The sequence below is a fragment of the Diceros bicornis genome, chromosome 6 (assembly GCF_020826845.1).
Source record: "Diceros bicornis minor isolate mBicDic1 chromosome 6, mDicBic1.mat.cur, whole genome shotgun sequence".
NCBI classification, from domain to species: Eukaryota; Metazoa; Chordata; class Mammalia; order Perissodactyla; family Rhinocerotidae; genus Diceros; species Diceros bicornis.
The window spans coordinates 35,936,468-35,963,347 of NC_080745.1; the positions used below are offsets into that span (position 1 = coordinate 35,936,468).

Here is a 26,880-nt window from a genome sequence, read left to right on the forward strand (position 1 = left end):
TTGGCAAGCCATGCTGGGGCGGCGTCCCATATAAAGTGGAGGAAGATGGGCACAGATGTTAGCCCAGGGCCAGTCTTCCTCAGCAAAAAGAGGAGGATTGGCAGATGTTAGCACAGGGCTGATCTTCCTCACACACAAAAAAAGTAAGATAAGTGGATAGAATGTGATAGAGGTGGGAGGGCTATTTTAAAAAAAATGCTTTTTTTCATTTTTATTGAGACATAATTGACATGAGAGGGCTATTTTAATAGGTGGTTAGGAATCGCCTCTCTGAGGAGGTGACGTTTGAGTACAGATATGAATGAAATGAGAGAGGGAGCCACGTGAATAGTTGAGGAAAGAACCCCGACAGGCGGAATAACATATGCAAAGGCCCTGAGATGGGAGAGGGATCAATGAAAAATGAATGAATGCATATCAAAATGGTACTGAATTTCAATAATTACATTTCTAGTCAACTCAAAGCATTTCTTAAGTGCCTGTTAAAAGCCAGGCGTGGTCCTAAGTGCTTTGTGTCTGTTATTTATTTCTCACAACGGACCATAAGCTCCAGGAGGACAGGAACTGTGTTTATTTCACTCACCTTTGTGGACTCAGATCTGGGACATTGCCTTATACATAAGAGGCACTCAATAAATGTCTTTTGAAAGAAGGAAGTAATGAAATAAGCAGGTGTTTATTATTATTCTCATACCATAAGTGGGAAAACTAAGGCTCAAAGAAGTTAAATAACTTACTGAAGATCATATAATTAGGAGGTGCTGAAGCTGAGATTCAAATCTCAGTCCATCTGACCAGGAAGCCCAGGCTTTTGCCACTCCCCCACGTTGCTGTGGATCCTCCTTCATATATTTGGGAAACCGAGGTTCAGAATAAAAGAAAGAGGCTTGATAGAGGTCCCCTCGAATCCTAAAAATAAATCCAGCCAGCCACAGGCTCCAGACTGCTGTTTGGGCCAGAAGACCACATTTCCATCACGTTCAGTGGCTTCCAAAGATTTGAGATGGAAGGAATACCAGCAGTTTAAGTAAAAGGTGTAAATTTAGTTTGATCCAACACCACATCAAGCCTTCGTGCAGTCATGGGCTGAAAGAAATCATCCTTTCGACTCCCCTGCCTTGTGGTCATGGGGTGAAAGCTGCTGAACTAGCTGTAGTGTCCTGCCTTGAGTTGTTTGTGCTCTCTTGCTAGCTGCAATGCCCAGGCCTTTGCATCCCATCACCAACAAATGCTGCTATTGTCATGTGCAAGCAACCAAATGAATGTGGGTGGAAAAACCCAAGCTTCGTGATTTGAGCAAATTAGTTTATCTGTCACATAGCCAGTGGTGGTGTTAAATCACTCTCTGTTTGAGAAGTAATCACCACCACCCCACTCGGTCTTCCTCTCTGCAGGGAGAGTAGAACAGCCAAAGCCAAGCTGTTTTAGTGACAGAATAACCTACCTTCATGTGTTTTGACTGCCCCCAAGGGAGTGCATTTTGTGTTGTGTGTTTTGTTCATTCAGAGTGCTATCTGGCGGTCCTTTGAAGCCACCTCTAATGAGCATCATCACCCCCTTCATTCTCCTCTGGTCCGTATGTTTGGAACATGAATCTGTTACCTATGCTAAAAATTATGGAAAATAAACTCATTATGAAAGAGTTTGGTGTTTACTTTTTACTTTCCATCGCATTAGTAGTTTTGCCCTTTTTGTGTTTTCACTGTGAATGAAAAGTTTCCAGGCAAAATAACCATCCCTACAAAAAAGGTAGACAGTAGACTATGTTACCACTGACGTAACCTCGGTATTCCCGTTTCACAGATGCATAGAGGCCAAGGCATTTCCTTGATGTCCCCACAGCTCCTCAGTGGTGAAATCAAAACCAAATTTCAGGCTTTGTGGGTTGCAGTCCATTGTTCTTGACATTACACTAAATTAGCTACTTGGTTATCTCTCCCCTCTTAAGTGTATGTGACAGTTTAGATGAAAGTTAATTCTGGCATGTGTATGCTCAACAAACTTAGTGTCAGTTGAGTCTGGGAACATAGACCTCCCCACTGTCCAGTGAGCAGAGATAGAAAAGAGAAAAATAATGTGGTATAGTATTTTCTTTGATGGGGTATCATGGTTGGCCAAAGAAGCAATGGAACAGCTTGAGGAGTGTCAGAAAGGGTTCCCATAAGAATCTTGAAATAAGTCTTAAGAACTGAGTTAGAAGACCAGCCCTGATGGCCTAGTGGTTAAAGTTTGGCCCTCTTACTACTTCGGCAGCCCAGGTTGGTTTCCCAGTCTCAGAACCACACCACTCTTATGTCAGTTGCCACGGTGTGGCGGCGTCCCACATAGAACTAGAAGGACTTACAACTAAGATATAAACCATGTACTGGGGCTTTGGGGAGGAAAAAAAAAAAAAGAGGAAGATTGGCAACAGATGTTAGCTCAGGGTGAATCCTTCCCTGTAAAAAAAACAAAACAAAACTGAGTTAGAGACAACCAAGTAGAGGGTTTGAAGCAGGGAAGTGATGCACTGAGATCTTCATCTGTTAAAGCTCACACTGGCAGCAGGTAGAGAATGACTTGGAGGGAGATGGAGCTGGAGACCAGTGAGGTAGGAGGTATTTGCAGGAATCTGTGTGAGAAATCCCGGGATTGGCTGAGGCGCTAGGGATGGAGTAGAGGTGACAAATTCAAGACATGTTTGAGAGATCAATTCAACATTACCTGGTGCAAAGGGTTCCTGGACCCAACTCCAATGTGTGTGTGTGCAGGTTTCCCCACTCCAACAAGCAGTTCTGACACCCTCAGGGTGTCCCAGAATTCAACTCAATTCTGACACTGTCTACCCAGAGTTGAATCAGGTTCCACAGGTAAAGGGCTCAGTCCAAGACTGCCCTCCACTTCAGATGCCAGTTGCAAGCCTAGCTCATTACCTGTGCTTCTGACCAACCAGCTACAAACTGGAGGTTCCAACGACCCCCTCCGACTCAGGATGCCAATAGCAAGTCCAGGTTGTTACCTGTACTTCTGACTGACTGGCTATAAATCAGAGGTTCCCATGACCCCCTCCTCGGGTTTGATTAATTTGCTAGAATGGCCCACAGAACTCAAGAAAACCCACTTACTCACTAGATTACTGATTTGTTACAAAGGATGTTAAAGGATACGAATCAACAGCCAGATGAAGAGATACATAGGGCAGGGTCCGGAACAAAGGGCTTCTAACCTCGTGGAGCTTGGGGCCTGGCACAGTGGCACATGGAAGCGTTCTGCTCCCCCAGTGTGGAAGCTCTCCAAAAAAGAAGGGCTGACAACCTATCCTTTTTGGGTTTTAGTGGAGGCTCCATTACGTAGTCATGATTGATTGAGTCATTGCCTATTGGCAAATGTTTCACCCTCAAGCCCCCTCCACGTCCCAGAAATCAGGGGGTGAGACGGAAAGTTCCAATCCTTTGATCACATGGCTGGTTCTCTTGGCAACCAGCCCCCAGCCCTGGGTGGGGTCGAAAAGTTACCTTCATTAACATCAACAAGACACCCATTTCACCTTTATGGCCCTGAAGGTTTTCAGGAATTGAGGACAAGAGACCAAATACTCTAACAAAAGATGTTCCCATTCCCCTATGGCTCAGGAAATGCCAAGGGTTTTGGGAGCTGTGAGGCAAGAACCGTGGATGAAGACCAAATATATAACCTGAATGAGCAAATATATATATTTCTTAGAAATCACAATATCATACCTGGTAACTGGTAGGACGTGGGAGGATGGGTTACTATCTAGGATGCTTTTAGTTGCCAGTAACATAAATCTGACTCAAACCGGCCTAAACCAAAGGGACATATGGGTTCATATAATAGTAAGCACAGAGGATTGGTTGATCCAGAGGCTCAACAATGTCATCAAGAACCCAGGTTGTCTCCATTCCTCTTCTCTGCCATCTTCAGTGTGAACTTCATCCTCAGGGTGGCTTCCCTTGTGGTGTAGAATGCGGCTATCAGCAATCAGAGCGACATGCTTTTTTGTTTACATTAAGAGAGAGAGGGTTTGTCTCTCGCCATGACTTTCTCCTAAGAGAGCAAAGTAACTTCTCAGAAGGAGGCAGCAAACTTTCACTGGTTCAAATTGGGTTAGGGGTCCATTCCTGAACCAATCCCTGTGACTAGGGGAATGCCATATTCTGAATCCCATGTTCTTCACTGGGGTTCTGGAACAGTCTAAAGGGGATGGGATTACAGTGACTGATTTAGACACATCAAGGCCCATCCCTGGAACTAGAGTCCATCTCCAATCTAATTAACCTGAGGGAGAGGGTGAAAGACTATTGAGAAGTTGTATCCATTTGAATGTTTTTCAGCTGCAAGAAACAGACTACTCTGAATCAAATTGGTTTAAACACAACAACAACAACAGCAAAGTCAAATGATTATCTCATACAATTTATTAACTATTAATAAAGTCAATTTATTATCTCTTCATAAGAAGACCTGAGGCAAGGAAGGCCCAGGGTTGGTTAAGTGAGCTCAATGACATTATCAAGACCCAAGGTTTTTCCACTTGGCGTCTTCATTGTAGGTATATCAATATTACTACCAGGCTACCTCTCCTCCAGGTTGTAAGACAGCTGTGGTTGGCAAATTCCATGACAATATCCAAAAAAAGAAGAGATGGCCTCTTCTAGTGTATCTCTCATAGAAGCAAGAGACCCTTTCACAGAAGCCTCTATCACACCTCCCCTTAGATTGCCTTGGCCAGAACTGTGCCACATACCCATGACCAAACCAGTCATTAGCAAGAGAAATGGAACCACTGTGATTAACTTGGACTAATCAGACTCTCTCCTGGGGATGGGATGGCACTGCATTCCCTGAAGCACATGGCCACGCAGGGGAACGTGGATGCGTGTCTGAAGAACAACAGAGACCTGCTGGGAAGCAGAAAGGAAGAGTGAACAGGTCTTGGGTGGGCAAGACTGCTACAGAGCTTAACCAGGAGGCGCCTAGAGGACCTTCTAGGTTGGCTGACTGGGGCAGTTGTGGCACCATTCACTGAGAAAGAAGACTCAAGAGAGAAAAAGGTGAGCACATTTTTGGACTTGGTGAATATGAGATGCTCATGGGCCAGCCAAGCAGAGAAGTCCAGAAGGCAGCTGTACATAAGAGTTGACCACGAACCAGCCCTGATGGCCTAGTGGTTAAAGTTCGGTGCGCTCAGCTTCGGCAGCCCGGGTTCGGTTCCCTGGCACGGAACCACGCCACTTGTCTGTCAGTAGCCATGCTGTGGTAGCAGCTCACGTAGAAGAACTAGAAAGACCCACAACTAGAATATACAACTATGTACTGGGGCTTTGGGGAGGAAAAACAAAGAGAGGGAGGAGGATTGGCAACAGATGTTAGCTTGGGGTTAATCTTTCCCAGCAAAAAAAAAAGAGTTAATCACAATTTCTTCTTAACACTTCCTCTTCCCCTGGCTTCCAAGACATCACAGTGCCATGTTTTTTCTCCTCCCTCTCCTGTTAACACAACATTACCTAGAAAAAGCTGACTAACACAGTAATTGAAGGCAGGAGCAGAATACTGTCCTAAAATGTGTGTCACTGGCTTTGGGGCCTAGTGGTGGGCAGCAAGGAAACCGTAGCCTCTGGTCATATGGAAGGCAGATAATGTACCAAGGAGCTTGTGGTTTTATGCAAAGAGGTTGGGAAAGATATTGTTACTAGTGTACCTTGGTTGCTTTTAGCAGCATTTGACAGGATACTACAAGAAAGAGATGAGTTTAGAAAAGAATTGGCTGTTTTGTAAGCAGGGATGAAAAGGAAAAGAGAGAAGTTCCAGGACTGGCAGGTGGAAAGATGCAACTGTTGCTCATCTCCAAGCAATAAAGGATAGAAATTTTGAAATGCTTTGAGTAACAAAGTTGATTACACCTCAAGTTAAAACAGCCGTGGGAGAGAGACCAGATCAAGGGCATGAGCAGTGCCCTTCCAGTAAGTCCTTTGTTGGCTACAATGTCTCAGGAAAAATAAACTAAGGGCATGCTCTCCAATGGAGGCCGGATAAGTTCAAGTTACCTTAGCAATTATGCCTAGAGAGAGAGGCATGTCTTGAAAGGAATTACAGGTGTGGTAGTTGGCACATGGAGCTGGCTATAATCAGATAGGTAAAACACTATACAAGTTTTAAAAAAGAGTTGTACTTCCAAGATACACCAACTCGGTCTAAAAGAGATTGTGACTGCTGGAGAACAACTTTTGGGATCCAAATTTCTGTGGGCAGCAAGGAAGCTGCAAAAGTTGCTCAGCCCCCAAGGAGTACATATTTTCCAGATGTGGCCGAGAAGGATAATGGAAAAGAAAGGACCTTCCAGAGAATAAAGCCAAGGGCTATGAAGAACAATAACAGGGGCTGAACTGGAACTTAATCAAGAAATGTTTCCTACACCCGGCAGGACTTTGGAATTCTGAAAATCAGTCATGGTTGTGTGCCTCCCATTCTTTCTTTTGGTGAATGAGAGTGTTTATTCCAGTGTTTATTCTGTCTTTGTTCAACCATTTCTTATTAGGTATAGATGTGGGGGGCAGTAGGTAACATTTGTTTGTTTCTAAGTTCATAAGTCTCTGGATCAAGAGGAGCCATGTCTGGACATAATGCAGAAACTATCATGAGATACTAAGTTGACTCTGATGTCCTGATTGAGACTTTGGGATGTCATTCTTTGTAGGGAGAGTGAGTATATTTTTCATGCGAAAAGGGGATAAATGAATATGAGAAAGAAAGTAGACTGTGATAAGAGACTATTCTTGTTACCGTTTGCTTCCCTCTCTGTAGGAGAATTATACATTCCTATACATGGTTACCCACTTGCAGTGTCTGCTAAAGGAGTTTATTTCCATGACCCAGTGGCATCAAGCAAGGTCATATGACTTGCTTTAGCTAATTGAATGAGTGGAAGTGATATATACCACTTGTGATCAAAAGCTTTAGAGCCATCGTGTGGTTTGGCCATTTCTTTTTCCCCTCTGCAACAAGATCAAGATGGAGGATGCTACTTAAGCCTCAGTCTGCAAATGGGAAGACATATGGGGCAGAACCACAGCTGACCCATACACCGCCACGGAACTTGAACAAGAAATAAATGTTCATTCTTGTAAGCAATTGAGATTTTTTATAGTGTTTGTTACAGCAGCATAAACTAATCAAAATTGATGAATACAGTTGGCTTTCATCTGGGCCCAGCCACTGGGAGACACTGGCAGGAGACTGGAGGGCATCAGGAAGGGAAAGAATATGTTTCCCCTTCTCTTTTTGCCCCAGGCAGCATCTCCAGCAGCAACTCTGTCTCCAGATGGGCAGGCCCACTGTGCTTCCAGCTTCAGACCACAGTCCCTGAGCAACTCCCTTTGGGTGACCCTGCCTCTTCCTCCTGCATAGTCCCTCTAGCCTGGAGATGGTGGTGGCTTCCTGCTGTTGCTAATCTGTATTCGGCTTCTCAGCTCTTCTATTACTTATTACCAATTCCTTGCATTAAAGTCCCTCTGTTTTAAACATTTTGAGTAGTTTTATCTGGTTGGACCTAGCTGATACATCACCCTATGTACAAATTTTGGAGTAACTATTGATCACAAATGTCTCAAACTTTGTGGATTTTTTTTGTAAAGAAAGCTATATTTAATTATACCATTTTTTTTTTACCGTCTTAACCATTTTTAAGTGTACAGTTCAGTGGCATTAAGTACATTCATATTGTTGTGCAATCACCACACCATTCATCTCCAGAACTTTTTTCTCTTCCCAAACTGAAACTCCATTAAATAACTCCACATTCCCTCTTCCCCTCAGCCCTTGACAACCACCATTCTACTTTCTGTGTCTATGAATTTAACTACTCTAGGTACTTCGTGTAAGTGGAATCACACACTATTTGTCATTTTGTGACTGGTTTATTTCACTCAGCATAATGTCTTCAAGGTTCATCCCTGTTGTAGTGTATGTCAGAATTTCATTTCTTTTTCAGGCTATCAGTCCATTTTAGCCAAGATGCTTTGACTTCAATAACAGAAAACCCCAATTTAACTGGTTTAAATTCTAAGGAATTTACTATCTAACTCAATAAAAAGTTCCAAAGGCAAAGTAACTCCAGGGTTGGTTAAGTCAATAACTCAAAGTTATCTTAAAAACTCAGATTCTTTCCCTCTTTCTGCTTTGCTGATCTCTACATGTCAGCTTAGTTCTCAGGCAAACTCCCCTGGTGACTGATGCCTCATAAGAGGACTGCGGCTGCTTTAGCCATTTGTATTAGTTGCCTTTTGCTAGATTAAGCTGCTATAACAAACAACCCCCTGTCTCTGTGGCTTCAAACAACAAGCATCCAAAAGTATACTCTCTTTTTAAGAGAAAGTAAACTTTTTCCAGAAACCCTCTAGCAGCCTTCTAGCTCATTTAAAACTCATTCTTTGAAGGCAGTAGGGGCTAGCTGCCCTGAAACAAAGGTAAGCAGAGAGGAGTAGATTTCTGAACAAAATCAGGATTCTTTGAGAAAGGAGGAAGTAATATGCTATTGGGCAGGCTACTAGCAGTGTTCGCTATAATACTCAATACCAAGTCATCATTTTTCTCATCTTCTGTCCCAACCAAATTATCTCAGTCAATGACATACCATTCAACAAGTTGTTGTAACCAGAAACCTAGAAATCATGCTCCAACCCATCTCCCTCGTCTTCTACTCCACCCAACCAATGGTCAAGTCCATCAATTCGATCTTGAATATAGCTCCATAATTACCCTTCTCTTTTGCCACCCAAGCCCAGAGCAACACCATCATCTTCCACCTGGGCTATTGCAGCAGCCTTCTCGTTGTTTTCCCTGCCTCTAGTCTTGCTGAACCTCAATTCAGGCTCCAAGCTGCTAACAGAGCCACTTTTTAAAGCAATTCTGATTATGCCACTTTCCTGCTAAAAACCTTTCTTAGGTTTCCCACTGCTCTTAGGAAAAAGTTCAAACCCGATACGCGGTCTTCCAAGGCCCTCCACCATTTAACCCTGACCGTGTCTCTGGTTTCATCTCATAATAATCCCTTTCTGGCCTCTATCTTGTCCCCTTCACTTTATTAACCCCTTCTCAATCTTCAGGTCACAGGTTAAGGGTCACTTCCTTGAAGATGTTCTCTGCTCCCATAATGCAATGCCCTATATGTCCTCTGTCACTCTACTTATCCAAATTTATTGTAATTATTTGTGGAAGTCTGTCTTCCCTTCAGACTATAAGTTCTGTGAGAGCCAGGACCATGTCTTTCTAAGTGCCACATCCCTACCACCTAGCACAGAGCATGGCCACAACAAGTGTTAAATAAAACTGAGTCACAGATTCGAAAGTTTTCATGTTATAGGACCTATAGGTGGTATTTGACACCAAATATATACACGAGATAACTTAGGGAGAGGGCATCTCTAGAGAAACAGAACATGAGAAGTAAGAAAGACAATGATGATTAAGATAAAGAGATGAAGAGAAGGCTAAGGAGGAGAATGACAAATGAGTGGCCAGAGTAGTAGGAAGAATGTCAGAAGAGAAGGCAGTCACAAGCCAAAGAGAAGAGAGTGCGAGGAAATTGGAGGTACCGACGGGGTCACCCACAGCAAAGAGGACAGGACGCCGACTGAAAGGTGTCATTGGATTTGGGTACAGAGCAAGAAAGATAATGTCTGAGAACAGTGTGGCTCCTCTTTTGTCAAATATACTTAAGAAGGTATTTTCCCCCTTCTTTTCATTAATTCCTCTGTCCACTGGTCCAGCAAAGATTCATTAAACACCTACTCTAGGCCAGATACTAGGCTAGGCCCCAGGAGACAAGAGAAATAGAACAAGGTCTGCCTGGGTCTGTGGGGCTCACCTTCCTTGTCTGCAAGGGAAAGTTACCAAGCACTGACTTGTACCCCAGCAAGGCCAGGGCTTGGTGTCTTACTGGAGTTGGTACTGATTGGCTCTCTGAACACATTCAATGAAACAAGAGCTAGTGCACCAGTCCAGATGTCAGCAAGACTTTATTATTTTGCTCTGAGCTGGCAGGAAGCAAAAGAGAAAGTATCTGTGCCACATTATTGCATCATTTCTGTTTGTTCATAAGTCAGTCACAGATGAGATTCTGGGTTTTTCCAAGAAAACTAGTTCCATCTTCTCAAAGACAGAAAACTGAGAGAGCAGTTCAATCAAAAGAGCATCCCTTTAAAAAACTCTCTCAACTTGATTCTAATTAGTATTCACTTTGCAGAGATTCCTTTACCTTTCTGTAATACATTGTTTTACTGACTAAACTATTGCTCTATTTTTTTTCTGCCCTTGTGTTCTATAGTAAAACAATGTGGTGTAGTGTTCAAAATGTCAGTGAATCATGGCCTTCTGAAAATGAATGGGAGTTTGGATAGAGACAAGGGAGGGACATTCTTTTTAACTAATTAGAAAATTATCTTACTAGGTTTTCATATAATGCAGGGAACATCTCATTTTATATAATAGACATTGTTTTAAAAAAAAGAGTTTAAATTAAAATGTCCACATTACCTTCAATGCCTTAGAAAAACAAGATTATTTAAAGAAACCCAGCCCATCAAAATTTTTAAATAAAATTTTTATTTTTATTGAAATAATCATTATTATATAAGCAAATTAGTGAATAATCATTTCCTGATTTCTAACTAAGATTTTGAAATATACCTTTTTTTCTTTTTTGGATTTTTTTTCCCCTCCCCAAAGTGCCAGTACATACACAGTTGTATATTCTAGTTGTAAGTCCTTCTAGTTCTTCTGTGTGAACTGCCGCCACAGCATGGCAACTGACAGACAAGTGGTGTGGTTCCACACCAGGAACCAGGCCTGGGCTGTGGAAACAGAGCAGTCGAACTTGAACCACTAGGCCATCAGGGTGGGCTCTATATTTTTTTCTTTTTGGTGAGGAAGATTGGCCCTGAGCTAACATCTGTTGCCAATCTTCCCCATTTTGCTTGAGGAAGATTGTCCCTGAGCTAAGATCTGTGCCAATCTTCCTCTATTTTGTATATGGGTCGCTGCCACAGCATGGCTTGATGAGCAGTGTGTAGATCCAAACCTCTGAACCCTGGGCTGCCCTTGAAGAGCCCACGAACTTAACCACTATGCCTCAGGCTGGCCAGTATACTTTTCTTTTTAACATATAGGATTGGGGAAGTAAGTGATGCAATTATCTGCCCACAGCCTCAATCAGACTTTAGTTTTTGGGGTCTGGCCTGACACGATGGAACAGAAGTAGAAAAACAAGCTCCAAGGAGCTTATGCCTGAGAGGAACGTCCTCCAGGGACTCTGAGCTCATGCCTGGACTTTCCCGATGCCTCCATCTGCAATCCCTGGGGACCCGCGGTGGGCTGGGCAAGGAAGTGGCATAAGTGCTTACAACAAGCCAGGCTCCTCCTCCAACTCTTTACGTGTATCAACTCAGCTAATCATCCCAACAACCCAAGAAATAGTTATCTCCATTTCCCAGATGAGAAACTGAGTCAGAGAGGTTAACAGCAATTTGCCCAACGTTATACAGTAGAAAGCGGAGGAGCTGGTACCTAGCTGGTAGCCATTTCGGGTGCCAGTAATACGCCTCAAGCTTAAATGGATCAGAAAAATGCCCACCTTTAGGATCGCAGGCAGGGCCCGTCTGGCGAAGCAGGTGACTTACAAACACCTTTTGAGATAAGGAATTACTCTTCGGAGAAGGGTGGGTGTGCGAGAGTCAAAGGTGAGTTCCAGTGTGCGTGGTGGGCGAGAAGCCGGCAGTCAATTCCTAGCTGGTCCAAGCCGAGAACCTGCGCTTTTCCCCTCGTCTGTCAGAGCCCCAAAGCCCTCTGGCCCAGCCAGAAGAACAGAGCCGCAGCCGCCACCAGCCACGTGGCCCAGCCTGGGAGCCAGGGGGGCGGTCCGCGAAGGCGGGGCCCGAGGGGGCGGGGCTCGGGTGCGGGTACGCGGGGGCCGGGCGGAGTGCGCCTGCGCGCGGGGTGGGCCCGCCGGCGCGAGCCGCGTTAAAGGCCGCTCTCCGCCCCGCTCACTGGTCCAGTCGCCGCAGTGCGCAGGCGTGGAGGTCGCTCCTTGTCGCTGCGCGCCGCGTGTGGGCTTGTGGCTCTGTGGCACCTCGTCTCGGGCACCATGAGCGGCTTCAGCAGCGAGGAGCGCGCCGCGCCCTTCACCCTGGAGTACCGAGTCTTCCTCAGTGAGTATCGGCGGCCCGCGGCCCCTCCCCGCCCGCTCGCCCATTCATTCCTGGCCTCGCCCTGCGTCCCGCCAGGGTGGCTGCGGCCCGCGCTCGACCCCTTGTCCCGGTCGCGGGCGGGGCTCCTCCAGCCGGTCCCCGGGGCCTAGGCAGGCCCGGCCTTCCTGTCTCTCACGTCCCGCCCGCGGGCGAGACGGCGTGGGTCGGCGTTCCTCTTTCCTAGGCTCTGTTGGACCCGAACTGGGCCAGGCTAGTTTTACAGGTGTCCAACTCAGGCAGTGTCTAATGGGAAAAGGAAAACCACTGAGTCACCCCAGAAAGGTGCCTGGAGGTAAACTAATCCCCGTAAGAGGATTGCTTAAGTTGGAGGTACGTGGGGGGCAGCGGGGGGTGAGTCCCTAAAACCTTAATTCCTTCACTGTATCTCAGATTGTGGGCACTGAGGAGGGTCAAGTCCAGCCCCTAGTTCTGCAGACAGTGAAACTGAGCTGGATCAGGAGCGGTCAGTGGAGGACTGGACCCATCCCTCGGGGATCCGGGTAGCGCTCCTGCCTCCCCACCGCGTGTTTTCCGTAGCACTGATGCTAGGAATGCGCCTTATGAAACAGAAAGCTGTTCCCCTCCAGTCGAACAGGTGACGTCAATCTGGGAAGCAGAGTAAGAAGGCCAGGTTTTCACCCATGTGCAGGGAATCGGCGTCAAAGGGGTGCCTCCTCCAAGTCCGCACCTAGAACTGCACCAGGAGCCGAGGAAGCTGCAGGCTGGGGGCGCTCGGCTTTCCTTGGCGCACCGCCTTTTGCCTTGTAAGTGGAGGAAAGCTACCTCGGGTTTATCTTTATCCTCTACTCCCAGCCCCCAAGCTACTGGGAATAGATTACTAGAGATAACTGAGGTGTTCGAAAATGTGTCACCAAAGGCGTTTCTGTTTTAAATTCGTTACAGATTTATTCGGAAAGAAATGGGAATTCAAGTTCTGTGTGTGAACGGCAGGAAGGCGGGGGGTAGAGGCACGAATGAGAATACTGAAGAATGAGCAAAGCTCCTAGCAAAAAGTAGCCTGATGGAGGAGGAAGAGGAAAGGGAACTCTAAAGTTAACACATGCAGCTAAAGATCAGACTTCCATGTAGAATCCAAGAAGGGTGGAACTCCCCGTTTTATTTCAGGATTAAGCAGCAAGAGCAGTGCAGGAACTTTTGAGGAATAATTCACTGGACTATTTTTTCTGGAGTTAGTGTTGGCCCCAGAATTTCTCTATAGGAGGGATTTAGGTGACTGGGATTGAAGGTGGGGCGTGATTTGGGTAATTGCCCTCAGGCTGTATTTGCAGAGCAAACAGTTTTTAGTTATGTATTGGTAGCGAGCATTCGATAGCCATTATAGAAGACCAAAGCCACTCCTTCCTTGTCTTTGGCGCTAAAGTAATTATTATTATCTATCAGATGGAACTCTCTAGAACTTAAGAAATACTGATAATTAAAACCAGCTATATAATTTTATAATTTTAAGTTTCGTTTGTTTTCTTTCAAATCATAGATTTCTTAGCCTCTTTCCTTAATAGAAGATTTTTTACCTCTATGATGTTACGTTTGCCAGGCTTTTTATAATTTTATTTATTTATTTATTTTTCCCCAAAGCCCCAGTAGATAGTTGTGTGTCATAGTTGCACATCCTTCTAGTTGCTGTATGTGGGACGAGGCCTCAGCATGGCCAGAGAAGCGGTGCGTCGATGCGCGCCTAGGATCTGAACCCGGGCCGCCAGCAGCGGAGTGTGCGCACTTAACTGCTAAGCCAGGGGGCCGGCCCTGCCAGTCTTTTTAAAACTGATAGTGGGTGGACCGCAAAGTCACAGTTGACTCTGAAGGGACCATTATGGGATTGGGGGCGGTCACTGTTAAATTTTTCCTATTCCACTTTGGTTTTTAAACCTGAAGGGATGCAATGTGGACTGACCCTTAGGTTTCTTAAAGAATAGTAAGGAAGTTTTAAAATTACTTTTTGGATATGGTAGTTAGGTCTCTAGAATACAGAAATTACCTGTGAAAGTGTTGTTGCACCTTGTTTATCCTTAAGAAAAACCATAATCTAAGATGGCTCTGTCTTCCTGGAACATCACTTAAAGCAACATGGTTTCTAATTCAGCAAATTGGTCTCCTCCTGGAGCCCAAGTATTTCATTAGTTCCGTAAACTGTTAACTGATGTAACATCAACCCAACACAATTTGATCACCTTTTGTATACCAGGTGTTGGTGGGCTCTGGGAATATAAAGGTATCTAAGGCAGTCCCTACCCTCATTATAGATGTCAGTACTTGTTAGACGCCTGCGGAATGCATTGGATGAAAACCTAACCCAATCTCCGAGAGGTGAGGAAGGTGAAGAATATAAGGAGGGAGGCTGTGCATGTGTGGGAGCAGGGAGTATATGGGAAATCTCTGTAGCTTCTCAATTTTCTTGTAAACCTCAAACTGGTCTAAAAAAATAAAATCTCTTAAAAAAATGTGTACTTCACACATCTGGAAATGTAATTAACCAAAAAAAAGTAATAACTTTTTCTAATTCATTTTGCAGAAAATGAAAAAGGACAATATATATCTCCATTTCATGATGTTCCAATTTATGCTGATAAGGTAAGACGTCCTTATCTTTTAAACGTAGTCTCTTTACTCAGATCAGTTAGTTCCACACAGGGATTTTCTTAATATGTCTTAACAAGTGCTTAACATGCCTCATTATGCTGTGAGTTAAAGGGGCATTGACTAAATAAGTCAGTCCTAAATCCAGATTATTTGGTTAAAGAAGCAACTATAAATTGGAGGAGTAGAGAAACGGAAGTAAATGTTTTTAAAACTTCCTTGGTTAAAAAAAAAATCAGATTGGTCATTTCTGTATTTGTATGTGAAACTAAAATCTTAGTACTTCATAAGTGGTTTTAAAATTAACCAGGTGTTATGAGAGGTTCGGGGATTCAATCGGAGACGTAACAGAAACTTTCCACTCCAAACAAATGGACTGAGGGTATATTTTATTATATAGAGGATAGTAAAGGCGATAGTCCGCAAACAGATCCGGATAGGTCAAATAATAAGAGGGAAAAGACACCAGCTCGACTGGAAGGGGAAAACATCCACATCGGCTGAGATAGCAGCAGATCCGAATAGGTCATATAATAAGAGGGAAAAACATCAGATCGATCGGAAAGAGAAACACCAGATCGACTGAAGGGAAATGACACAAATCAACCGAAAAGAGAACACATCAGATCAATTACTTCACAGTAAATCAATTACTCACAACATCCATGCCCCACTGCCGGGAGAGTCCTGTCAATCGACACGGCTGGGCAAGGATCACACGTCCTGGGCAAGGCGTCCCTTCCACAGGTGGAACTCTCACCGGGTCTCAGTCTCCAGCAGTTTATATAAGCAGTTACAGAGTTTACAGAGCAAGCATCCAGTGTTCCCATGCACCAATGGTTATCAGTGGCGTACGTGCACTGAGCCCCTTGGCTAACGTCCCAGCCCAGTAGTTGTGTACGTGCATTGTTCTCTTTGGTTATCGTCTTAGCCTGGCACAGATGGCCAGTCCATCCCGTAGTATGACACTCCCAAAGCCTGAAATGTTACAACTTGCGACTCTCTCCGTGGGAGAAGGGCCAGTTCCCACCACGCAGAAAGCAGCTTTTATATTTCTTTTTGTGCTGGTGGCTGTAGGTCAATGGAGCGGCCAAACATGGCTGTACTCATGTCAAGACACCAGGTAGCCAGCACAAAATTTGGGCTTTGGGATATTTATTAAATGGTAAAAATAAACTAGATTAATTTAGTGAATACAGGAAAATTCAGTACTTTCAGTGGACTGGTAAAGATCTGCAAATAGTGTTAATAAAGGTAAGTCCACAAACTTTTCAAGAGATGTCTCTTCCTATAGACGCTAGTGAGCTGAGGAAATCTAACTTGAGCACAAATTGGTAGGTTTACCCCAAATTGGTAAGAATATTTACTTTCCTAGGAAAAAAGTCTACAAGTCTACATTCCAAAATCTTTGATTCTTGGGAGGTAGATTGCTAGTGACTTTTTTGTTTTTATTTTCATTTTTGCCTTTTTCATATTTTCTAATCTTTTTACAAAGAGCATGTATTTGTACAACTTTTAAATAGTTATTTTTTTAAAAAAGCATAGCTTGTTTTATCCTCTTTCCCAAGAGAAGTTTGTGCTGTATTTAGGAACTGATACAAGGACAAATGTCTGATTCTTTTTTATACCTTTAAAAAATTTTTTTGTTCAACCAGGAAGCTTGATTCACAGTGAGTACAAATCTTTTTGAGTTGTAAAAGCTGCATAGGTTTTTGATCTTCCTTAGCTAGATGTTGGTCCCTAATACATGTGAACCTCACGTCCCAGTGCACGTCTAGAATAATAGTATAGATGTCTTATCCTTGCATGTGCTGAGTCTTATTGTTTTTTTGTGCTTGACTATCAGAAATAGACAAATTCATTATACTTCTACCGGGAAGTTGGCTGCATTTCTGTAATGACACTTAGCCATTGGCAGGAAATCAAGCCTTCGTAAGCCGGCCTGAGCTGGGCTCCAGCTGTAGGCAGTGGTGCAAACAGCCTGAGGCCAATTATGTGCCACAATTACAGCAGGGACCTCTAATTAGCGTGTGTTCTCCTGTGGGAGTCTCAACATTGTATTTATTCAGAAACTCTAATTTGTTACATCTGATTTCCTGGGAGTTGATATGAACTGTAGGATCCTTCTTTCCTCTTGAATTGGCATCGTTTGGTTGGCTTGAGTTATCTGCTTGTTGTATAATAGGTATGTATGTCAAAGTACTTAACAGTCACTTCTGACCATTTTGAGTAATGAAGAGGTATGAAATGATGACCCTAAGTTTGGTGGTGGTACCTTGGCATACAGATGTGCTAAGGAAGCACATATAGCTATTTTTTTTGTGCGTTCATGGTGTCTTTGTCTGTTTGGGCTGCTGTAACAGAATACCATAGACTGGTAGCTTATATACAGCAGAAATTTATAGCTCACAGTTCTGGAGGCTGGAAGTCCGAGATCAGGGTGCCAGCATGGTTGGGTGAGGGCCCTCTTCTGGTCGCAGACTTCTAGCTGTGTCCTTATATGGTGGAAAGGGCTAGGGATCTCCCTGGAGCCTTTTATAAGGAACTAATCCCATTCATGAGAGTTCCTCCTCGTGTTTTAAGCACTTGGCAAAGGTCCCACCTGCTATACTATCACCTTTGAGGGTTAGGATTTCAACATATGAATTTGGGGGGACACAAACATTCAGACCATAGCTATAAGCTATAAGTGACAATATTTCTAGCCAGGGACCGGAATGATCATAGCAGTTGTGGTGTCTAATCTTATTGCTGCTTCAAGTTACCCCCAAACAGAAAACTGAAACTACCTTTTGGTGTTGTGTAAAACGTGTTCACTTAGATTACTCTAAAAGTTGTGTACGGAACTGGTTGTGTCTGTAATCTGGGGTTACTCAAATGAAGACCCTGGGCTGGCTCAAAAGCACAAACTCTTGCAGCAACTCTGGATTTCACCAGCAGTCCAGACCTCAGTGAACTTCAGCACTAAAGATTCCTGCCTGAGAGGCAGGAACGAGTTCTTTTGTTTTTAAGGAAGTTTAGTTTATACAAAACACAAATGAAGGTGTGTTACACAGAAATTATTTTGGGTTACAGCCTAAATAAAAGATCTGATTAATTCCATTAGTTAGAAAAGAGGATGGTTTTTAAAAATTCCAATGTGATTAAGTTTACATAAATAATTTTGTGTGTGGCCATAGACTTTATCCCTAATATGATCGGTCATTTGAGGGGTGATAGTGAGGGAATGTACCTTTAAAACAACTCAGCTCTACTAAGGAAAAATGCCCAAAGGCTTATATGCTACTCCACATTAGGATCTTTCAGTGTGGAGAGCATTCGATTTGGTATATATGCTATTAGGTAATCAATCCAGCTAATTCTGGAAATCCTTGTGACTCAGATACCCTGCTTGGATTATTTCCAAATCCATTAGGTGGAAGAAGGCAAAGGCAGAGACTCACTGGATTTTTTTGTTTGTTTTTGTGAGGAAGACCCGCCCCGAGCTAACATCTGGTGCCAATCCTCCTCTTTTTTTTTTTTTTTTGGCGAGGAAGATTGGCCCTGAGCTAACATCCGTGCCCATCTTCCTCTACTTTATATGGGACGCCGCCACAGCATGGCTTGACAAGCGGTGCGTTGGGGCACGCCGGGATCCAAACCTGCGAACCCCGGGCCACTGCAGCGTAGGGCAAGCGTTTAAGTGCTTGCACCGCTGGGCGGCCCTGGATTTTTTTTTTTTTTAATTGTAGGGTTGTCTTTTGCTCTGGGTCTATTTTGGGATCAAATATAAAAACACCTGTAGCTCAGAGTGTCTTCCAATGTAAAACTTCAGAGAGAACAAATTTTAAAAATCCAGAACACAGCATCAACTGTGGAACAGTGGGTAGATTCAAGCTTTTTCTAAATCTTAAAGTGCTCAAATATCATGACTTGGTATTTTAATTTTAGAAGTTTGGTATTTTTCTATTCTATAGCTTAAACTCTGATGTTAAATACTAGTTCTAACAATGTAGGCCTTTTGTTTTTTCAGGTGACCGTTGGGAGGACATAAATATGGAGCTATGTTTCCTCTTTAAAAAAAAAAAAAAAAAAATCAAGCTTCTAATCAAATAGGTTGATGCTTCAGGAGTTTAACAGAATATTTTCTGCAGTTGTGTGTCATTCTTAACTGTTTAAAGAGACTGTCTCACTGTACCTGAAACTTTTAGAGAAGATGCACTGCTCAAGTGGGTGCTTTTTATATAGCTCACTTCCTTACACGGTTGCTTCGTTTTGAATTTTCTGTCTTTTTACAGGCAGTTCCATAAATGGAAGTTTTTGAAATGTTACTAAATTAATTAAACACTGTTGGTCTTCTCCAACTTTATATATATATAGAATGGTTGGGTTTTCTGGAGGTTTTTGTTTTATCTTTTGGTTTTGCATTTTCTAAACCAAAGGTAGAACTGGGAACATAGATGAAAACTGAAAGCGAACATAATTGACATGTCATGGCTAAGAATAAGCTCCTGTTTGTTCCTCTCAGATGAGCTTTAAGGTGACTAAATTTGAAAGCAGATATTCTAACCATAATTTCTGTGGTTTATCAGTTTTGTCAAAAAGGTAAAGTTGCGATGATTCAAGATGTGTATGATGTGCAGCCATGATGCCTGGCTTATAGTAAAGTCTCAATACAAAATAACCAAGAAGATAAAAATAGGATGATGACGTTGACCACAATGACTGGTTATTTCTGAAGCCTTTTGGGGCTCTGTTTTATAGAGTAAAGATCACTGAATTAGGAGGGAGAAATCTGGATTTTAGTCCTGGTTTCACCACTTACTGGTTTTGGCATATTGAGCAAGTTACTTTACCTCTGAGCACTGTTAGTCTTAGTGGGTGTTTAAATTATATTCTACACTGATGTCCCACGGTTCTGTATGTATTATTGCTGAAGCTTATTGATGAAGTTTCATTAGAGATCATGCTAATAAAAAAAAGTCAAAAAATATTGTTAATATTTATTGAATACTTCCTTAGGCACTAGGCCAAACCCTTATGTGGATTATCTCATTTAGCCATCATGCCATTCTCTAAGCTAGATTCTTTTATTAACCCCATTGTCCAGGATCACCAACTGGAACTCATAAGCGATGGTGGCAGGATTTAAACCCAGGCATTCTGGCTCAGAACTTGTGGTCTTAACCACTGAGCTATACTGCTTTGAGTGATTATGGTTATGTATGTGGGGTGGATGGTACTTTGTGCTTTTTTGTGTTTTCCAAATTTTCTATAGTAAATATCTCTTTGATAATGATGAAAAAAAGATGTAATTTTTTTTTTTTAGCTTAGAATTCAAAGGAAGTAAATAATAACTTTCTTCCTTTGGGAAGGCTATAAAGTCTTCTAGTCCAGGGTTCTTGGTGGCCCCACGGCCCTGGAATGCCCATCGATGGGTTTCTGATGTTCTGTGAACTCGCTGAAATTGCAGTTTGGTGTAAATGTGCCTCTTTTGCAGAAAGGGTCTATGGTCAAAATTCCTAGTCGTTGGAAATAATAGAAGAGTTTGACAGCTGGAAATGCACTATTTTGCTTGATTTTTATAAAGAGAAGAAAGTAAACAGATTGTGGTTAGAATATCTGTTTTCAAAATTTAGTCATCTTAGAGCTCCTCTGAGGGGAAACAATAGGCGCTTTTTCTTAGTTAAGACATGTCAATTAAGTTTTATTACTTTCTATAGGTACATATGGCAGTATGTATTACCAAATACAAGACTTTGTTGGAACTGCTATGAGTAGAAAATCTGTGTGATTGGAAAACAAATGAGTATCACTGAAAGGTGTTGGTTTGAAAAATGTAATAGGTTAACTGTCTCCCCCCGGAATCGTAACACTATTCATTGAGCAAATTTGTTTTGGTATAGATCAGGTTTTCTTTTGCAAAGTTACAATTCTAAATGAATAAAGGGCACACAGTGTGAACTTTGGTCCTCATATTTCTTTCTGTCAGCTTCTCAAATAGACTTTTGTTGGTGAAATAATTCAGGAACCCATTTACTTTTTCTTTTTAAAAAAATTTTTTTGGGGCCAGCCGGGTGGCGCAAGCAGTTAAGTGCGCGTGCTCCGCTGCGGCGGCCCGGGGTTCGCAGGTTTGGATCCCGGGCGCGCAGTGACACACCGCTTGGCGAACCATGCAGTGGCCGCGTCCCATATAAAGTGGAGGAAGATGGGCACGGATGTTAGCCCAGGGCCAGTCTTCCTCAGCAAAAAAAAAAGAGGAGAGTTGGCAGATGTTAGCACAGGGCTGATCTTCCTCACACACAAAAAATTTTTTTAAAATTTATTTCAGCTTTATTGAGGTATGATTAACAAATAATCATTGTATTTATTTAAGATGTACAATGTGGTGTTTTGATGTATGTATACATTGTGCAGTGATCCCCCCAATCAAGCTAATTAACCTCTCCATCACCTCACATATTTACCGTGTGTGTGTGTATGTGTGGTGAGACCGCTTAAGATTACTCTCTTAGCAAATTTCATAGAACTATGCTGTGCATCAGATCTCCAGAACTTAATCATCTTATAACTGAAAGTTTGTACCCTTTAACCAACATCTCCCCGTTTCCCCTACTCCCTGGCAACCACCATTCTACAGTCTGTTTCTATGAATTCGACTTTTTTAGATTTCACGTTATAAATGAGATCATATAGTATTTGTCTTTCTCTGTCTGATTTATTTCACTCAGCATAATAGCCTCCACGTTTATCCATGTTGTCACATATGGCAGGATTTCCTTCTTTTCTAAGGCTGAATAATATTCCAGTGTGTGTGTGTATCACATCTTCCTTATCCATTCATCTGTTGATGGACACTTAGGTTGTTTCCATATCTTGGCTATTGTGACTAATGCTGCAATGAACATGGTCATGCAGATATCTCTTTGAGGTTCTGATTTAATTTCTTTTGGATATATACCCAGAAGTGGGATTGCTGAATCATATGGTAGTTCTATTTTTAGTGTTTTGAGAAATCTCCATACTGTTTTCCGTAGTGGCTGCACCAATTTACATTCCCACCAACATTGCACAAGGAGGAACCCATTTACTTTCAACTTAGTATATTTTGTAATCACAAAACTGATTTTGAAGCCAAAACTTAAAACTAAGGGTTTAAGAGCCATTGTCACTAGGTGAACACTTAATGAAGCATAATATTCTTAGAAATGATGAAATATGCTATACCTTTTCAAAAGCACCTTTATGAGGGTGAAGCCTTTCCTTATTAATTATGTGAGCTCTTCTAATAGAGATTTTATACTCTAAAACTTCTCTAGAAGTTAAAAAAACAAACAAAAAAAAGACAAGCTACCCTTGTTTATTAGCTTCTTGCTTTATGTCTAATTGCTAGATGAATTTAGAAGAAAATCCTCTCTACCACCACTATTTTTCTCCAAATTTTATTGCAAAACAGAAAAATAAAGGATGATGGACTCGGGATGATTTGAATTTTTCCCTAAGTCTGGTATTCACTTAATTTCTGAAGTTATCTAGAGAAACACATGACTAATCAACTTGAAAATGCTAATTTAAGCCACTTATGTAATTTTGCAGTAGAGCATGTTATGTTCCCTAGGCTTTAGATCCAGTGTTGGAAACAGATCATGTCATGAGGTGTTCATAAAGCTCCCATTAAAGATGCATTTAAGTTTACTACTAAGATTCAGAGATCGGAAGTAATTAAATTAAGAGCATGTTCCCTCTACACCTACTAAGCTACATTAGTAATAATAGCCCACCACATAGCCAGAGCCTATTCGTGAATAAACACCCTGTCAGACTACTGACTTGATCCACAAGAAAACTAACCAGTTTGGAGATAAGACTTATGATCACTGTACTACTTTAGTATTCCTGTTGGATCAATGAAGTTAAAAGCCTAATCAAGATATAGGTGACATTTCTTCTATACCTAAAACAATTTTATTTTAAATCTTTTTGATTAATGGAGTGATATAATTTAGACTTAAGTTTCCAATCTCAGAATCTGGACATCTTTAACATTAACATTCTTGTCTTATTGATGAACTGATTATAAATCTGGGAAGTAAGACTGATTGTTATGTTATTTTATCTTTCTGACTTTGGGAAGTGAGAACTAAAGCTATAGTTGGACTTTCCCCTGCCTCCTCCAGGCTTGTCAGAATCATCCTACTAGGGATACTGACATCATCTTTCCTTTCTCTGAAACTGTAAACAGGGAGCTGAGAGCTTGATGCCAGAACAGGGACTTAGAACTTAGAAAGCATAGTAGGAGTGGAGAACAGAGTTCTGAGAAGTCCTAACGATGGAGATAATAAGACAATAAATCCAGGATTGAGCTAAGTAATAGTTGAAACCAGTTGGGATTAAAGAAAGAAGGCATGAATTTGTAACTGGGTGATACTAAATTTCCTAAAATCTTGTCTCAGTATTTTAAATGCATAAACATTGGAAATATTAGAATGCAAAAGTTTTTCCAATTTTTTAATTGTAAAATACACATAACATAAAATTTGCCATGTTAACTATTTTTAATTGTACAGTTCAGTGGTATTAAGTACATTCATATTATTGTGCAACCATCACTACCCTTCTCTAGAACTCTTTTCATCTTGCAAACCTGAAGCTCTATACGCAGTCAATAGTAACTCCCCATTTCCTCCTCCCCTGTCCCTTGGTAACCACCCTTCTGCTTTCTGTTTCTATGAATTTAACTTCTCTAGGTACCTCATGTAGGTGGAATCATACAGTATTTGTCTTTTTGTGACTGGCTTATTTCACTTAGCATAATGTCCTCAGAGTTCATCCATGTTGTAGCATATGTCAAAATTTCCTTCCTTTTTAAGGCTGAATAATATTCCGTTGTATGTATATACCACATTTTATGTATTCATTCATCCTTCGATGGACACTTGGGTTGCTTCTACATTTTAGCTATTGTGAATAATACTGATATGAATATGGGTGTACAAATATCTCTTCAAGACCCTGCTTTCAGTTTTTAGGGGTATATTTACCCAGAAGTGGAATTGCTGGATCATGTGGTAATTCTGTTTTTAATTTTTTGAGGAACCACCATACTGTTTTCCACAGCAGTTATATACCATTTTACATTCCTACCAACAGTGCACAGGAGTTGCAATTAGAATGCGTAATGCATAATCAACAGTAAAAGAGTTTCTAGCAATGGAGTAGTTGGCTAAATTTCTCATATTGGTTGCCCTGAAAATCCTAAGGATCACTGTTCGCCTAGTGGCAACCTCCTGAACTGTAGCCATGGTGTCTAGGAGAAATAAACTGTTTTTTAGTCCTTCCTGCTAAAGAATGAGAACCCCCCCCTTGTTTATATCAAAATATTTAGAAAACATCCTCTGTTGTGATAATAATTGATGGAGAAAATAATGACTAAAAGGTACTACAAATTCATTGCTTTAAAAAAAGATACAGTAACCACTACAGCGTCTACATACCCTTGAAAATGTGCTACATGTTCCTTTTACTGACTAGTCTCGCTCGTAGGTTTGCGGACCCCAAGCTGTAGCCTGGGGCCTACCAGCTGAAACGACCTGGTTGGGGATCCAACTTTTAGGGAGTCAAAAAAGCTTTTAATCTGTTCACTGCTAGTCTTCAGCACCTAGAAAAGTGTCTGGCGCAAAACGGTTGTGCACAATAAATATCTGTTGAAAAATGAATGAATTGGCTCTAGGCTTGCAGCATAGTTCTTTCTCTTTTTGGCCCAGCTAATTTCTAAAAAGCACCAAACCTCCGGGCTTTTGGAGTGCTCCTGTTCGCAGTAGAGTTATCTTACATTTTCTGGAAGATATTTTCTTTCCTATGATGTTGTTTTTCTTTTTTTTTTTTTTGCTTTCCATTAGTTATGCAGGTTTGTAATATTACGTAATGTAGTTTTGAGGATCTATATGTATTTATCATTTAATTCCATTACAGTGTTCAATATAGTTTCCAAACTTCGAATTAGTGATTTCAGCTCTATTTGCTACTCTTTTTTTTTTTGGAGGCAATTTATTCATTTTGTAATATTTAAAAAAATTAACAACCACTCTCGTTGGTTTTTGCTTCTCAATCTTTCATGTAGTAACAGCTCCATCTTGTGAACCTTTAAGGTATTGCTGCTGAAAACTTCTACAGCCCTGACTGGTTCTTGTATCGCAGACACACAGATCTTTCATTTTATTTATTTATTTATGTATTTTTGTGAGGAAGATCAGCCCTGAGCTAACATCCGTGCTAATCCTCCTCTTTTTTTTTTTTTTGCTGAGGAAGACCGGCTCTGAGCTAACATCTATTGCCAATCCTCCTCCTTTTTTCTCCCCACAGCCCCAGCAGATAGTTGCACATAGTTGCACATCCTTCTAGTTGCTGTATGTGGGACGTAGCCTCAGCATGGCTGGAGAAGTGGTGCGTCGGTGCGCGCCTGGGATCCGAACCTGGGCTGCCAGTAGTGGAGCGCGTGCACTTAACCGCTAAGCCAGGGGCCGGCCCCTGGAACATATTATTTTATCTCCAGTGTCAAACTTCTTATCCTTTTGAAGAGTATTTGATTTTAAAAAACAGCCAAATTGGAAGGATAATGTGGGTAATCGAGCTGATTAATTTTGTTTGAGACTAAAAACTAAAGTATGACAAAGTATTTAAACTGATTTGGGGTTTGTCTTATAAACCACCTCTGAAATAGAAAACCCAAAAACTTTGTGAGTGGGGCCGGCCTGGTGGCGCAAGTGGTTAAGTGCGAGCGACGCACCACTTGGCAAGCCATGCTGTGGCTGCGTCCCATATAAAGTGGAGGAAGATGGGCACCCATGTTAGCTCAGGGCCAGTCTTCCTCAGCAAAAAAAAAAAAAAAAAAGAGGAGTGGCAGATGTTAGCACAGGGCTGATCTTCCTCTCTCACACACACACACACACACACACACACACACACACATTGTGAGTAATTGCAGTGTCACTGCAGGAAATGAACAGCCTTTGGAGATGATTGCTTTGAAGATGGCCTTCCTCAGAGAGATAAGTTCTGTTATGTTTAAAAACTGTTTCTTTATAGAAACATTCTCCTCCCCCACCAACATTTTATTATGAAATGAAAAATTTAAAACATACAGAACAGTTTGAAGAATTACAGTGGACAACCGTATACCCACCACATTGATTCTACAGTGACTGTTTTGCTTTATTTGCTTTATCTCTCCATCCATCAATCTGTCTTCTATTTTAATGCATTTTGTTGAAAGTCCATTGACCTCAAAGATGGGATACCATGAACAGTTTAACTCTGGAACCAGGGCGTGCTCACTGAAGTAAGAGAACTAATTAGCTCCTGTGACCATCTCCCTTTCCCTGTGTTTTTCAGGATGTGTTCCACATGGTGGTTGAAGTACCACGCTGGTCTAATGCAAAAATGGAGGTATGTTTCATCTTATGTTGAGGTCAGACATAGGATATTAGTTTTGATCTAGCCACACTGATTTGCTCAAAGGTTAAACAGCTGAAGTCCAAGGTTTTCTGTTGTCTAGTCCCAATCTATTTTCCATTTATATCTCCCATTACCTGCCAGTTGTCCTTCAGTGCTCCATCTAAACTCAAGCATTTCTATTTGCAAATATGCTACAGACTTTCCTTCCCCACACTTTTGCTTCTTGCGTTCCCAAAGCCTAGAATTACCTTTTTCTCCTCTGTCTTTGTAAGTGCCTCACTGACTCCTCCACAGAGTCAACAGGCTTTCCTTAGTCACCCCAGCCACAAGTGATCTTATTGGAATTTATTGCATTTTGTAAATTTCTGATGACACCTAACATATTTGGCTTTATGTTATGGATATTTATTCATATTTTATATCACTTAAGCTTTTTGACAGTAAGCACACTTTGGATGTAACAGACACTCAAATATTTGAATAATTTTAAATGTTTAATGGAAAGCTGAAGTTGGGTAATATTTATTTTGCCCTTAATAAAAATTTTAGTACTTTTATTTCTCAAATGTTAGGATTTATTCCAGCTAATTTTAGGTTGTGCTTTCTGAAA

At 41.8% G+C, this 26,880-nt stretch overlaps 1 protein-coding gene across 5 annotated transcripts in view; it reads left to right on the forward strand.

The window, feature by feature from the left end:
* The first annotated feature begins 12,049 nt into the window (after nt 1-12,049).
* PPA1 (inorganic pyrophosphatase 1) overlaps nt 12,050-26,880 on the forward strand; it is a 36,683-nt gene continuing 21,852 nt past the window's right edge. The window contains exons 1-7 of one of the 5 annotated variants that reach the window (XM_058543269.1): nt 12,168-12,203; nt 12,453-12,534; nt 12,633-12,742; nt 12,830-13,006; nt 14,504-14,567; nt 14,773-14,831; nt 26,208-26,261. In XM_058543269.1, the coding sequence (XP_058399252.1) occupies nt 14,504-14,567; nt 14,773-14,831; nt 26,208-26,261 (177 nt within the window). In that variant the 5' untranslated portion in view covers nt 12,168-12,203; nt 12,453-12,534; nt 12,633-12,742; nt 12,830-13,006. Of the gene's footprint in view, nt 12,204-12,452; nt 12,535-12,632; nt 12,743-12,829; nt 13,007-14,503; nt 14,568-14,772; nt 14,832-26,207; nt 26,262-26,880 lie in introns of those variants that run through there. The other 4 variants (XM_058543270.1, XM_058543271.1, XM_058543272.1 and 1 more) reach the window with 4 other exon arrangements.